At 34.2% G+C, this 14450-nt stretch overlaps 1 protein-coding gene across 7 annotated transcripts in view; it reads left to right on the top strand.

The window, feature by feature from the left end:
• Positions 1-14450, top strand: part of KIAA0825 (KIAA0825 ortholog) — a 245961-nt gene that overhangs the window by 153100 nt on the left and 78411 nt on the right. The window contains exon 20 of one of the 7 annotated variants that reach the window (XM_085042660.1): positions 12614-12737. The exons of the other annotated variants lie outside the window; for them this stretch is intronic. Within the exon in view, the coding sequence (XP_084898786.1) occupies positions 12614-12620 (7 nt within the window). The 3' untranslated portion in view covers positions 12621-12737. Of the gene's footprint in view, positions 1-12613; positions 12738-14450 lie in introns of those variants that run through there. 7 annotated transcript variants of the gene reach the window in all.

The raw sequence follows: 14450 nt of genomic DNA, 5'->3' as shown, positions 1-14450 counted from the left end.
CTCTGTGTATGTTGAATTGTACTCAGTACCATGTATATATGCATGTAATGTCTGTATGTTGTATATCAGCAAATGCATTTTCATATTACAGTATTTACTTTTAGTCCTTTTCAAATATTGTAAGATGTATTGGAAAATGAACATTGCATGTTTTTATAATCTGTCATAAAACCTTCAACTGTTTAAGGCCTGGAATATCAGGAAAGCTAAAACTCTCAGATACTGCCCTTGTAAGAATCAACCATTTAAAAAATCTAACATATAAAAAGCAAGCCAAAAATATTAAAACTATAGAATTGTTTTGCGGAAATCTTTGAAAAGGGAAAAAGAATTGAGGCAACTTTGACCTGATTTTAAAATGACTAGTGTTGTGAGTACAGCTGCTCTTAGTAATTTTTTGTGATAGGTTGTTTTTGAATCCCATATGTATAGCAGCTCCAGGCCTGACTACCTCATTTGCTGGCACACAAACAGATTCTTCCAGGTGCTGAAAATTAAATTTTAATAGATTATTTAAATATTAAGAGAATTACAGTTTCAGTAATTTTACTGCTACAGCTGGAGTGCAGAATGTGTCCATACTCTACACAGCTTGTTGCATAGTCTACTAGAATGAAAATTCCCATTGGCTTGAAATACTTTTGAGGAAGTAAATGTTTGATGTAATGATAAAAATATATGTTTGCTATACAGTGTATTTTTAAAATATTGTTTGGATCTTGGCCTATTTATAGACTAAGTTTTTTAAATTTTACATTATAATTTATAAGAATTAATATCATAAAATGGATGAAAGTTTAAGAAATTATAAGGAAAAAATTTAATTAGCCCCTGAGGGCTTGAGAGTAAGACAATTCCAAAAAGCTGTAGAGCAGATAGTTAGCCTACAACATGTATTTAATTATGTTGATATGTTTTCTGGATTAAAGTAATTTCAGTGTGTTTAATCAATGGAGAAAATGTGTTTCTGAACTGGGGATCTCAATAAATTTTCAAGTTTTAGGAGAAATATCTGGAGTTAGCTGACTGGTTTACTCCAAGCTTTTGCCCTAAGAAAATTAGAAAGGTTATAATAAAACGGTAAAGTTCTAAGTAAATTATATAAAGGTATGAATGTACTGAACTGAAAGTACCACATAATAAAATACGGTTTTAATTCGAAGAATTTTTTGCAATGCTCATCCCTTCTGCTTGGTTGTTCTAACATACTTTTAACTATGCTTGGAATGAGAAACATCATCCAAGTTTTAATGTGGGTCAAGCAGACTTGGAATGCACTTCTCAGGGTTTTTTTCCTGATTGGAAACATGATAATTGAGTGTAAATGTTTCCTGAAAAAAACCCACTGTTACTCTAGCCAGATTAGTAGTTTCCAAGGTCATACTCTAAGAATGATATCTCCTGTATTTCTGTGGTCTTCCAATAAATACTGCAATTTTGGATCTCTTTAATATGACATCAAAGAATTAATTAATTGATTGATTTTCACTATGCGTGATTAGAAATTAGTGGGTCATTGGAGTACCTTCAGCCTTGCACTATACTCTGTTTTCCCAAGTGAATTTCGGTTTTCACTTTTTAAGACCTATTAAAGCCTAGAGGGCCTTAAACAGGTCTGCATTGTCAGCAATCTGCATTCAGTGTCATTTAATTTCTTTCCTAACTCCGTGAGTTATGAAATGTTGTTTTGGTGAATTTAAGTTATGGATTTAAGTTCTCCACTGATTAGTCTTTGTGAAGGGCAATTCTTTCCATTTGTTTTGATTTTAGTACTGAATATTGATTTGGATTAATTTTAATAGTGAATGGATCTTTTATTCCATCGTAACAAGATTATGACCACAGCTCTTGTCCAAAGTCCCTCTCAGAAAATCCACTAAGCTTTGGTTTAGATTATTTTTCTGAAAATAGGATAGGCTGTGTAGCATTAGTACATGGTCATGTTTAAGACAAAAGTTACAGCAACTTTTGAAACACATTCTAATAATCACAAAATCATTTTGGGAAAAAGTAAATTGGAGTGCTTTTATCTTAATTATGTAGTTGTGTTTTACAATGAACAGCTCTACTAATATCTTCTCCGATATTTAATAGCTATGGATTTTTTCAGTCAAAAATTAATGAAGCAACTGACTCAAACCAAAACACCAGTATAAAATTAAAGAAATTAAGCCCTGAAAAGAGAATCATCACCACATGTCTCATAATCTTTTACTATGTTAAAATATAGATTTCTCCATCTATCCAGTGACTAACTTTTCTTTTCCTGATCCTGTGTTGTGTACGTGTTGTGTTTATTTTGACTTTTACTGTGATTTGAATGGTTTCTTGTATCTCCTAAATTAAGCCAAATACTTTGGTTTCTGAGTAGCCTTATTAATTACACATCCACATATTTTTGTCGGGTACACATTTATTTCATTGATACAGAATCAGTCCCTACTCTTCCATCCTGTTAAAATACCCTTCAAGTATAAAGAATTATTACTGGTAATAGTTAGCATAATGTATTTTTGAACAGTTCTTTTTACTGCTGTAAGGTATTCCCCTACTGAGAGAGTAATTTTCTTCTAAAAGAAGGGTATCTGATTCAGACTTAAAAATTACATATACAGTCCTATATTCATTAAATAAATTGTAGCTTCATGTGCCTTTTCAGATCTAGTCTCATGTGCTAACAGTGTTACTGTTGGACTTTGTACCGTGACAAGATAAATTTATGTGATTTCAAACTAAGAGTGTTGAGGACTGTGATGCTATGTTGTCCTGGTTCCAGCCATGACAGGGTTAATTTTTGCAGTAACTGGAACGGGGCATGGCTGGGACCCAGATATTTTTCTGTACCACCTTACATTATTGCTGGAGGCAGAGGAAAGGGACTCTTCTGGGAAGAAGGGGTTCCTTCCAGTTCAAGAAAACATGGTGGAGGAACCCTTCTCATGTCTTACTATGAAGGAGTATTTTTACATTTCTTTTTTTATACCCTCTGTTGCTGTTACTGTTTGTTTTCTTATCTCATTGCTGTCTCCAGTAAGTTGTTCTTATCTCAACCCATGATCTTTGCCTTTTGTGCCTCCAGTTCTCCTCTCCATCCTGTTGTGATGAGGATGGGAAGGGGAAAACGGGGCAGTGAGAGAGGGCAGTGTGGTTTGGAGAGTCTCACTGAGGGCACTGAAGTGGGTAGTACCATTCCTAAATCTCAAGTTATGTTCATAACGAGACCCGGGGGAATGTAGTCTCTTTGCTTTACCTTGTGGAATGTGTGCCCCAGTCCCACAACACACAGGTCCACACATCTCTTGGGTCAACCTCAAGGCTGTGTCCAGCCTAGTGATGGCTCTGATCATTTTCCAGTCAGATGACTATACCCTCCAATTTGATGTATGCTACTGCTGATAAAATAAATTATATTTTATCTTCCATTTTGTTAACTATTAGTAATATTTACATTAACCAAAAATTAGTTTATTAGTGGATTTTTTCTGATAAAGAGATGCTTGAAAAGATCATGCATTGAAAAGCCATGTCAGCTATTGCCTCACAGTCCATGATGTTGTACAAAACATTTTTTCTGAGATAAAGCAACCTCTATTTTATCAGAAATGCAGAATCTCTAGTTCAAAACTATCAACAGACTAGGTATTTCTATGTATAGAAGTTAAAAAGATTAAATTGACCATGATCAGAAGTATAATGCTAGAAATTTCTAAAACAGGTCCCACTTTATTAAATTGAACAAAGTGATTTATCATGTCACTTTTGTCTCTTTTTAAGGCAATAAAATAAAAAATAGCTACATTAGGGATCTGTCTTAGGAGCTGAAAATGCATTATCTGAAGTAAATCCAGAGACCAATTTTGTAATCTCACAAGATTAGAAGACAACAAACTGGTAAAGCAGTATGCTTTGCTCTTAAATGGGCTTTCATAATGGCCTTGGACTTTGTTTTCCCTTGATTTAATAAAAGTTATTCCCAGACTGAAAGTGTGAGTCTAATGAAGACAATGATCAAATTTAAGTAAGGCTATGATTTCCTCTTGGGTGTCTAAGTATGATTGAATTTATTTTTTTTTTCCTTTTAACATTTTAAGTATTATAAAAAATCTTTGAAAATGTGGTTCACATTAAAATTTGCAGAATTCTTTACCTGTAAAACTAGCAGAGGAGGGAAGAGTGGGAATTCAGGAAAGGGATTTTCCTTTTTCTCTTTCTAATAAGCAGCACCTTAAGAATGTAAATCCATACATAAGACTTTTAGAATTAATAGAGTGGAGGATTTTAAGTTTTTTTAATCACATTGTGACAAGATCTATGTGATTATGACCCTTAGACTCCTTAAAACTGTTTTCCCCTATGAGAACTGCAGATACACTGTAGATTTCAAGTGAAGTACTTAAATAATAACCTTGTTTCTCAGGGAATTGTCAAATTTTAACATTTAACTGAATTTTCCTGAATGGTGAGATATGAATGATTGACCCCTCAAGATGGAACATGTCTAATTGGAAGTAGCATATAAGATGATAATATCAGTGGATTTCAATGTAGTATAATCGTATGTTAAAGCAGAACCCTGAAACTCTATTACTGCACATTGACAGGCGGTATATTAAAAGCCAATGTCAGGAAGCTAATTTTCAGAGAAAAACTTTCAGGACAGATTAATACAAAATATGTATTTTAATTACAAACCATCATAGACAAATCATCAAACCCTTTTTTTCCCCATTTTTTCCCCGCTTTCTTTCCATGTCTTCCCTCCCCTTCCCCCCCTCCCCACCAGTTCACACTCCCCCTGTATTTTTATTGTTCCCTTGTATTTCAAATGAGAATTTATTAGAGTTAAAATTCTGGCATTCTCAGATTATAAGGGTCTACAAAACTTATTTTCAACATCTCTCCTTTTTCATGCTCAGTAATTAAAAATGGCTATGGGCATTTTTCACCCTTTGAGATTTACCAACTGCTATAGCATTTGTAGAATTATTTCTTCACCTGCTTTTACATGGAATAACCAAATATCGAAGGAGCTTGACGTATTTTTTTTTAAAAAGAGTTTACCTCTAGGCTTCTCATCTCCAGCACACAGGCATCTATGTGACTATTTCACCATTCAATTAGTTTTGAAATCCTAAAACCAAAAGTAATTAATAAGTCTTTTGTCATGGATAGAAAAAGAGAGATGCCTTTTTAATATTTGTATGTCAGCATGCCAGGCCTAGAAAATTAGCCTAATTTATTATTTAAAACATTGGTGGGATTCCTAATTGCATCCATCATTAGATATGACACATTTAGAACTAGACCCATATCCAGTGAGAATTTTCCAGTTTGAATTTTGAAATAAAAATATTTTTCAAGAGATCCCTAGCCATCTCTTGTTACTATGGAAACAGCCCTATTTGTCTGAGAGCTCTGCCTGCTTGCCAATGGGAGCGCGAGCAGCATCAACTAAACATATGAATACATCAAAGACAAATTCATATGCTCAATCTGATCAGCTCAATTAATGTAAGAACAGAAGCTGAAGGGGGTTAAAAGAGGGCATTCATTCAGGATAGATGAAGCCTCTTTTAGCAGAATATATACACCGGCCTTTTGGGGGAGGAATTTAGCACACTGTCAAAAACATTATCAGAAAGGAAAGTACTAGGCCTCCTACACCTAACAGATATGAAGCTGTCAGACAAAGAATAGCACTATTCATTAAATGACACTTATTTTCTCCCACTTTACAAGAATACAGTGAACAAAACAAGCAGGGGAACAGCTGAGAGAGACACTTTTTTCTTCTCCTGGTGATGACAGACATTCAGCAATTATGGTGATAACTAAGGAATACTAAACAAGAAGCCAGGCTCCATTCTGTTTATCACCTAAAATTTTATGTTACTAAATTTGCATGCAACTCTTGTTTTGTTTTATTATTTATGTCTAGGACAAATTAGATCCTTTTGTTTTTAACATGGTGCTTTCAGTTTGGTGAAGAGTGCCACTAAACTGTACACATTCTCCCGTTCTCCTTGTTAAATGGCCATATCAAGTTGAAGTGCTTTTGAAGTGAGAGAGTTTCAAAGCATAACAAAACTGCTGTTTCCAGTGGAGGGGGGAAGAGCATTAGAGTAATGGCAGGTATTGTGTACTCTTTCTACCATACATAATTTAGAAGACAGGGAAATTCTCTGTTAATTCTCACCCTAACTTGCAGAAAGTAATAGGACTTTGTTACTTATTTTTGCTGTTGCTAATTACACTTCCCTATGAAGTTTGAAGGTGTTTTGTAAGTTAGTTTTATAGCAGATAGAGGTGAGCAAGAAGTCCCTCAAGGCTACTGGCTTTTAAGAATCTCATACATGATGATCTGATTTAAGGTCTATTATCAATAGTCTGCTACTATTATCTGCATGATCATGTCCTGATTGATACTGACTTTGTAGCCATGTATTTTGTAATATGCTGTCAGGCAATGCTGACAGCTGCAATGAAAGAGCAATAAATGTGGGGCAGCAGTAATGTAAAGGTCCAACCAGGCTGTATGAAAACTGATAGCTGCAATATTGGCTCCTATGTTACCACACGTAGCAGTCCCTTTGAGAATTTCTTTGTGAGTGAATTAAAATAGTCTCCTGATACACAGGTAGAGGATGAGGGGAGATCTTCACTTAAAAAACCTGCAGATTGCTAAAATGTTGTGTTAAAGTCAATGGGTAGACATAAACTTAGTTCAGAAAAAAAAATGTTTCTTGTCTGAAAGATGGATGCACAAAAATTGCTGTGGGTATTTGTATACTGGTAACAAAAATACTTCATATGCCTAAATGTAATGCAGTCGTTTAAAGGTCATGATAGGACTTATTTTCTACTTCTCCAATGAAGTTTTTTGAGCTTTTGATTTTTGTTTATTTTTGCATGTGTTAATATAATACAGCAGGAAATCTGAAGTTTATAGTGTAATTAAATTAAAACTCCCTAATCTCAAAACTGTTGCCCTAGAAAAGCTCATGATGACTTGAACAAGACCTCGATTTTCACTGTGTTACATGTTATTTCAGTATTATTGCCTGTATTATGTATTATTTCAGTTTTATGTGGCATACTGAATGCAGTTCTTTTTTTTTCATGTTGTGAACATATGTAGGTCTGTGGCCTCTATTAAAGTAAAGAAACTAGTAAAATGAAAATGAAGCAACTAGTATATAAGGTCATAATAGATTATTACAATCCTGTGCCTTTGGTGTATAGCTTTTTTTGTAGTATTGAACACTTCAAGAACCTGTAGGTCAAACAACATCTAGCATGTAAAGACACTAGAAAAGCATGTTTTCTTGCATTCTGGACCATATTACCAAATAAAAAATACTGAGATGTAAAAGCCAAAATATAAATACAAGTACTTGTTTTTTTTTAATTATTTCATTGTTTAAGACTCCATCAAGTCCCAGTTTTGTGAAAGTTAAAAATCTGGTTCTTTTCCTCAAAGATAAGTTGGTCCCTAATATGGATAGGAATTTAAAGAAATAGAAGTGAATTATGCTCCTTCAAAGACTTTTTTAGTTACTTTAACATATTTTTAGCCCTGATTTGGCTCAGAAAAGCATTACTTTTAACAAAAATTAAAATTACGAATTGCACAGTTTCATAATGAAGATGCTAGTAGGTCTGTCCATCTTGGAAAGAAAGAAAGAAAAGGTTTGTTCGCGTGCTGTTGTTTAGATCTTCCCTAACCTTGATCCAGTGTTGAATTATCATTCCCAGAGTGCAGTGGCTCTGTGTGTGACCCATTTGCTGTGTGCTCCAGCCATCGTGCCTCTAGCATGCAGCACGGAGGGTGCAGTGTGCATTTTGTGCTGGTGTGAGACACCAGCGTGGGCTCTGTCGGTGTTGGTGTGAGCGCGCAAACTGCGCGACTACGGACGTCTTGAGTTTATGGCACACTGCTTTCAATGTAGATAAAGTTTCTGACTCTGTCACTACCTACTTTGTAAACATTGTAAGGTTTGTCAGTCTGTACTCTAAGGGTATTTACATACTTCTGCGGAGATGTAAAGCTACTCTATAAGAGAGTTGGCAAGGAGTAAAAGAAAGAGCTAGAAAGTAGAGTGTTTTGAAGACTGTGTACAAATGTATAATCTGCTGACTGATGAAACCAAAAGGCCAACTTCCTCTGCCCTTAATCCTGAAATGGCATTCTTTTGACTTAAATGTTGCAATGGAGGTCTTTCTTCTACATTTTGATAATCAATATGGAGCGTTCAAGTTTCTAAAGCAGTAAAATGCTTTTATATTGTTGTTATTTAGAGAAGTGTATTCTTCTACTAGCTCTTTCCTTCTCTGCAGATATAGGTGAAAATGTCTAACCTTGATAATCTAATTAATAAAAGGAAAAAAAAACCCAAAACAGATCTAGCCTGACACCTTGCACAGTATGCCAGGAATCAGCCTGAACCAAATTTTAACTTTCACACGATAACTCTCTGAAAATAGTGATGTATAATAGGAACACTGACAGACCCTGAATGCTACTTGCTTTGACACAGTAGCCCCACTAGGTCTTTTGTGTCCTTGCAGTTAGCTAAAAAAATGCCCCCTAGTTATTTAGAAAAACTACTTCAAAATTAGCAAAAGCTAAATTGTGAAAGAAAATGTTATGTAACAATAATGCTCTTAGTTTTGAATTCATTTTGGTGATGTCTTTTAGATTTTTGTTTAAAGACACCCCATTGACTAAAAGTTTCATTCAAAGATGTCCATCTGAATCAACTCATCAATATAATGAATTTAGCTTTTGGGACATGAGCTTTATTTTTTTCTTAAATAGGTGATAATCAATATAGGTATTTGGGGAGTATATTAGACACTGTACCTGATGGTTAGTTTACCAAGACATGTGAGCATAAGTTCACATCTTTTCCATAAGTTCTTATGATAGTTTTGACTTGTTAGAATTTCTGAATATTTTCAAATTTGCTCAGGTTTGCAATAAAATGCATCTTGAGCTGAGGTATTTTGTATGCAGTAGTAGCACAATTGATCTGTAATGTTCTAGTATTCTTAAAATGCAAAGGCTTCTGTAATACATTAATTATTTTTAATTACTCTTATTCTGTAAGAAAAATTTAGACTGTGATAATCTGCATTTGGACAGAAGCAATAAGCAAATTTTCTAGTTTTTCTGTTTAGGCAGTTATTTTTTATACTGCTCCCTATAGTACAGAGGAGCTCAGAATGTTGTCAGAAAATCAAAGTTCAAAGCAGAAGGCAGTGTTTTGAATTTCTGTGTTGTGCACAAGAAGTAAAGTAAATGATTGCTTTTTTAGGGTGATCAAAATTAATAGTAGGCCAAGAAAATGTTTTGTTACATATAAGATGTAATGACATAAACTTAATTGCACACTGGAGGTCACCCTTGCTACTCCAAATTTTTTTATGGTTTTCTAAAAAAAAAGCAAGCAGCCTTTTAATATGCATGCTGAGCTTTTAAAAATACTTCTAGCAATAAAACCAATAAACCAAATACACGTTTGTTATTCTGTTAACTCTTTAATTGTTTAAGCAGTATACAGTATATGTATAGGTCTTCAGAAAGACTTTTGGGGGTGTGTTTTCCTAAAGCCCCACGAGGATTCCATAGTCTGCATTGCAACCTCTGCTACAGGCAATTTCTTTTATCACTCTTCAGGAAAGTTAGTTTAGAGTTTGTTTAGAAGCTGATTCTAGCACAGCTACCTAAATTGGCATTACTTTGCTAGATTACCTTGAGGACCCATCTAAAGGTGTGTAGAAGTATTAAAGTACCATCAAAATAACCATTATGCCCTTAAATAGGTACAATTAAATATTTTATTCCATTGATGAGCCATGTGCATGTTTTACTGTTTATTAGCCTAAAAAGAGAGCTGAAAGGTCTTGAGAAAATCTGTCCACTGGAGCCATAGGGGTCTCAAAGGGGAAATTTAAAATTAAGCCCATGTCCATATGTTGTCAGTCTTTTCCATGCCAGAAATCCTTCTGATAGACCAGACATCCATAACCTGTAGCCATCAGTAGGCAGTACTACAAGGAAAATGTTGTGTGGGTGGGGTTTTTTTGGGTTTTTTGTTTGGGGGTTTTTATGGTCATTCTGCTAAGTCACTATAATTCAGTTAGTCTTCAGTGAAATACAGATTTTTTGGATGAGGATGAGGATAAAATTGGCCCTACTTGGTAGCTGATGTGCTGCTGTCAACGTGGCTGTGCTAAGCAGGTAAAATTTTACTATGAATTTATTCTGTTGGGATGTAACAATAAGGTCACAATTCTGAAAGAGCCCTGCAAATGTTGTGTAATATTATCATAATCAATTAGTAAGAGATGCCTTTCCAGTAGCTTTAACTGAACAGACAATGAATGAAGAGGTGGAAAATGTGAGGACAGTTTGTTATAGACTGAGAAACAAGGACACACAGATTCTCACCAGTTCCCCAGTATTCTGGCATCATGTCAGCATGAGCAAGTCATGTCTTCTAGCTGCCCATTAAAGCAGACCAGTCCATTTCTTTGCCAAGACCAAGTGGTGGCCCAATATAGGGATTCACAGTCCAAACTGTTTCTTCACAAATAGTCTATGTCACTATTGAGAATTTTTTGTCAATTTTTTGTCTTGGACCAACAAACACAGAAAAAAACAGAATGCTTTCTGAAGGATTTTCTAATGTCTAGAAAATTGTATGAATTTAAATAAACCAGTAGTCAAATTTTTTATCCGTAATTTCTTTAAAAGTGCATATGCATTAAGATCACTGAGTCATGCCTAAAATCAAAATGAAATCTGTGAAAAGTAGCAGTTAAATAAACTGACATTATGTCAATCTGTATTCTCATTCAGAAGAGACAACAGATATATACAATTGATAAAAATTAGACAAGTGGAAGAAGCAGTAGTGTAACCATAGTATTTGAAAATAAATTACAGTTTAGTTGTTGTAGATTTCTGGAAAAAACATACAGAATCTTCATATTCTATTGCAATATGATCCTTCATCTTAGAAAACCTCTGAGATACTTATCTTTATAAATTGGAATTATTTCATCACAGGAAAAAATAATGAGGATCTCTTAGTTAGATCATTATCATTTTGGGGGTTTTATGATAATGAGGAGAAATGAGAACTTAAAGGAATGTGTTACAGGTTTTTTTTTACAATATTTGTCATTCTATGATGCATAAGACATTAAAAAGCCAGTGGATGGCATCAAATCTATTTTTACTTATTCTGAGTTCTTCCTCCATGTTAACTTGAAAAATCCTTTGCAGATAGTTGAGCTATTTTTAGTCTTTATAAGCCACAATTTAAATTAAATTTTTCTTAGTGATTAATTGTCATAATTGGAAGTAAATTTTTGATGTAAGTAGACAATAACTATTACAACACAATGGAGCTAGTTGAATTTTAAGATGATAGAAACTTCAGTAATGAATTGCAGATGTTGAAATAAACTAAATTTTTGCTGAATGAAGATGCTCCTAAGGAAGAGAAAACAAAAATGCTTAATAATAGTGGAAGTGAATTTAATTATTACACAGTCTGTTTTGCAAAAAGTTTTGCAAAAGAGTCTGTCATTATGGACATGTAAAAATACAAAGAAATTAAATATGAATAAAAATTCACTGTCATTGTCATTCATGCCAGCTAATTACATCAAATTTGTAAAACATGCTGAACATGTTTTTCTGATAGTTTTATTCAATATGTGCATAAACCAGTCATATGGGTAACAGATCAACCTGGCTCTCAGTTTCATAGTACATGTATTGTCAGTACTTGAGGAATTTATTAATTATTTACAATTTTTTACTTCTTATCCAGAAGATATGATTTCAGAACTGAAATATGTAAAGAAGAAGTTAAGCCAGTACATTTTAGGATACAAAGTTATGTAGTTTAATTCTTCCTAGTAACAGCTTTTTCTTTCCCTAAGTGACTTTAGTGTTAGGAAAAGCTAATATTTCAGTGTGCATTTCTGTTCAGGTTATGCTATTTCTAAATACCTGATGTTTATCTTTGGAAATTTGCTTCATTTTTCCCAATGTATTTCAAAGTTTCAGTTATGAAATCTTTATTTCCTAATGAATTTTATCTGGAAGTTAATAAAAATCAAGTTATATGATGAAGATCATGGCTTTCAACCCCAAAACAAAGCATTTTAGTACTGTGTCAGTCTGTGAAGCTATTAAGTGTGCTTCTTCCCTCATTCTTTTACAAATGGAAATGTGTGTTCAGTGAAATACTAAATTAATGTTTTTTGGATTTTTTGTTTAAAAATTTTATTAATTCTGCAAATTTATGGAGCAAGATTAATGCACCGATAAATATAGATACTGTTTGTTACATACAGAAGTATATATAAGTATGCATATTAATTGTAACAATATCTTATCACAAAATAGAAGTTATACTTGGAGGGGTGGGATTTCTGATGATCTGTAGTTCCTGTGGGAGGGCATTCTGCAGTCTTAGACTATCCCAAAGCTTTTTTTTCCTTTTTTTAAGAGTTTCTTTAGGTCAGAGGACTACTGTCTGGCTTTAGTCAGTCTTTTAGGTAAGCTGCTGACATCTTTTTAATATTTGAACAGACTTTGAACATCACAACTCTAGGGGAAGCCACTGTGGCAAGTAGAGATGTTCATATTTAAGAATACACGAGCCCTAATGGTAAGAATGCACATCTTGTTAAGAAAAAATGCACTATACTAGCCAGTTTTTAGAATGAAAATGTGTCCAATTATTGCGTATAGTCCAGCCAAGAAGTGGATGTAATGAGGCTAGGACATCACTCATTCAGCCGTTTTTGGATAACCCTGGTCTGACCTCATGGCTGACCCTGCTTTAAGCAGGAGGTTGAGCTAAAGACCTCCTAATGTCCCTTCCAACCTGAATTTTCCTATGATCTTATGATCGTCCACCAGGATTGGAAGAAGTTTCCTAGCAACAAGAAACTGAAGACATTGGTAATGGTTGAAACTTAATGTCAGGGAAAAATCCCAGAGTTGTAATCTATGAGTTGAATTGACCAATATTATGTATGTCTCCCTTAAAGCAAAGGAAACTGTACATTCATTGTGAATCATTTGAAATGCTTTTTCTCTGCACATCGGTCATGCTCTTCATTCCCCTTCATCCAGATTGCTCTCTCTCTATTTCTGATCTGATTTCATCCATTGACTGGCTGACAGACAATATTGATATAGCTGAAGGTGGTGATGGATAGGTAACACTGCAGCATCATCAGTGTACTGCTGGTCCTTCCTTCTGTGATATTTCTCCCAAATCATTCAATGAGTGGCACATGCAGAAATGAGAAGGAATAGAAAGTTCTGGAATTTAGTATATTGTCTGGTAATAGAGGAGGCACACTGAGAAATTACTCACTCGATTTTAGTAAGTTAACTGGGAATTCATGCAGCTCTCTTAAGAGGGATAACTATTATTTATAGTCACTAGTGTTATGAATTATGGGAGTAACATTAATGCTGTGGAGACACACCAAGATTAATATGGGTGTCAAGTCCTCTCCACCAGTAGAGAAAATTACAGAGCAGTGCCACTAGCCTGTCCAATTTACACTGAGCCTATAACATTATTCATTAGATCCATTTCTTTTGGCTTTTCAATAAGCTTTTTAGGAGTTTGTTTGAAAAAGGAAAGGTTAATGGTGAGTCACAGTTAACTTGAATTAGTATAGTCTCAGTGCATTTTTGTTACTCTTTCATTCTGGCAATTCTTCATTTTTGAAAGTGGAAGGAAAGGTTTTTTCCTGAAGTAATATGTTCACTATTCCATTCAGTACCAGTAGTTGATATTTATTACCCAGATGTAGAGCAGAAAAACGTGAGCATGACAAATAATGGACTGAAACCTTCTGTTGCACAATACTACCTGAAGAAGTAATGTAAGGAACCTTGAAAATGTTAGAATATAGGAAAATGATTTTGTGAGAATACTCAATTTCAATTTTCTCAATACTCTTCTACTGTTCTGCTCAGAACAGAATGATAGTTTCACATAATGGTAGATGTTTGGCCGTGATATAAGCTGAAACTGGTCATGATTGGTAAAAAAAAATATTAATAACTTCTTGATATAGCCCTTCCCAGATCCAGTGGCTGATATAACGTAGTCTTGCCCTATAATGAAGTTTCTATGCAGCCTTTGAGAAAATGATTGCATCCTTGCTTTGATGTTCTGCTGTTTGTGCACAAATTTGTCACAGTTTTTCTTCAATATAAAACATGGGTAAATAAAAAAAAATCTGCTTATGAATTATCACAAAATACTTACAAACTGATTATTAGAGTTATGGTTGAGGCCAGTGTGCAAGAGTTACTTTATTCATTAGGTTCTTGCTCCTTAGTTTATGGGCTTAGTGCTGTTTATCTCTGGCAAGCAAATGAACGTATTTAATTAGTGATT

This window comes from Lichenostomus cassidix, chromosome Z (genome assembly GCF_008360975.1).
Source record: "Lichenostomus cassidix isolate B80296 chromosome Z, HeHo_3.0, whole genome shotgun sequence".
NCBI classification, from domain to species: domain Eukaryota; kingdom Metazoa; phylum Chordata; class Aves; order Passeriformes; family Meliphagidae; genus Lichenostomus; species Lichenostomus cassidix.
This window is presented reverse-complemented; position numbering and strand designations above follow the sequence as displayed.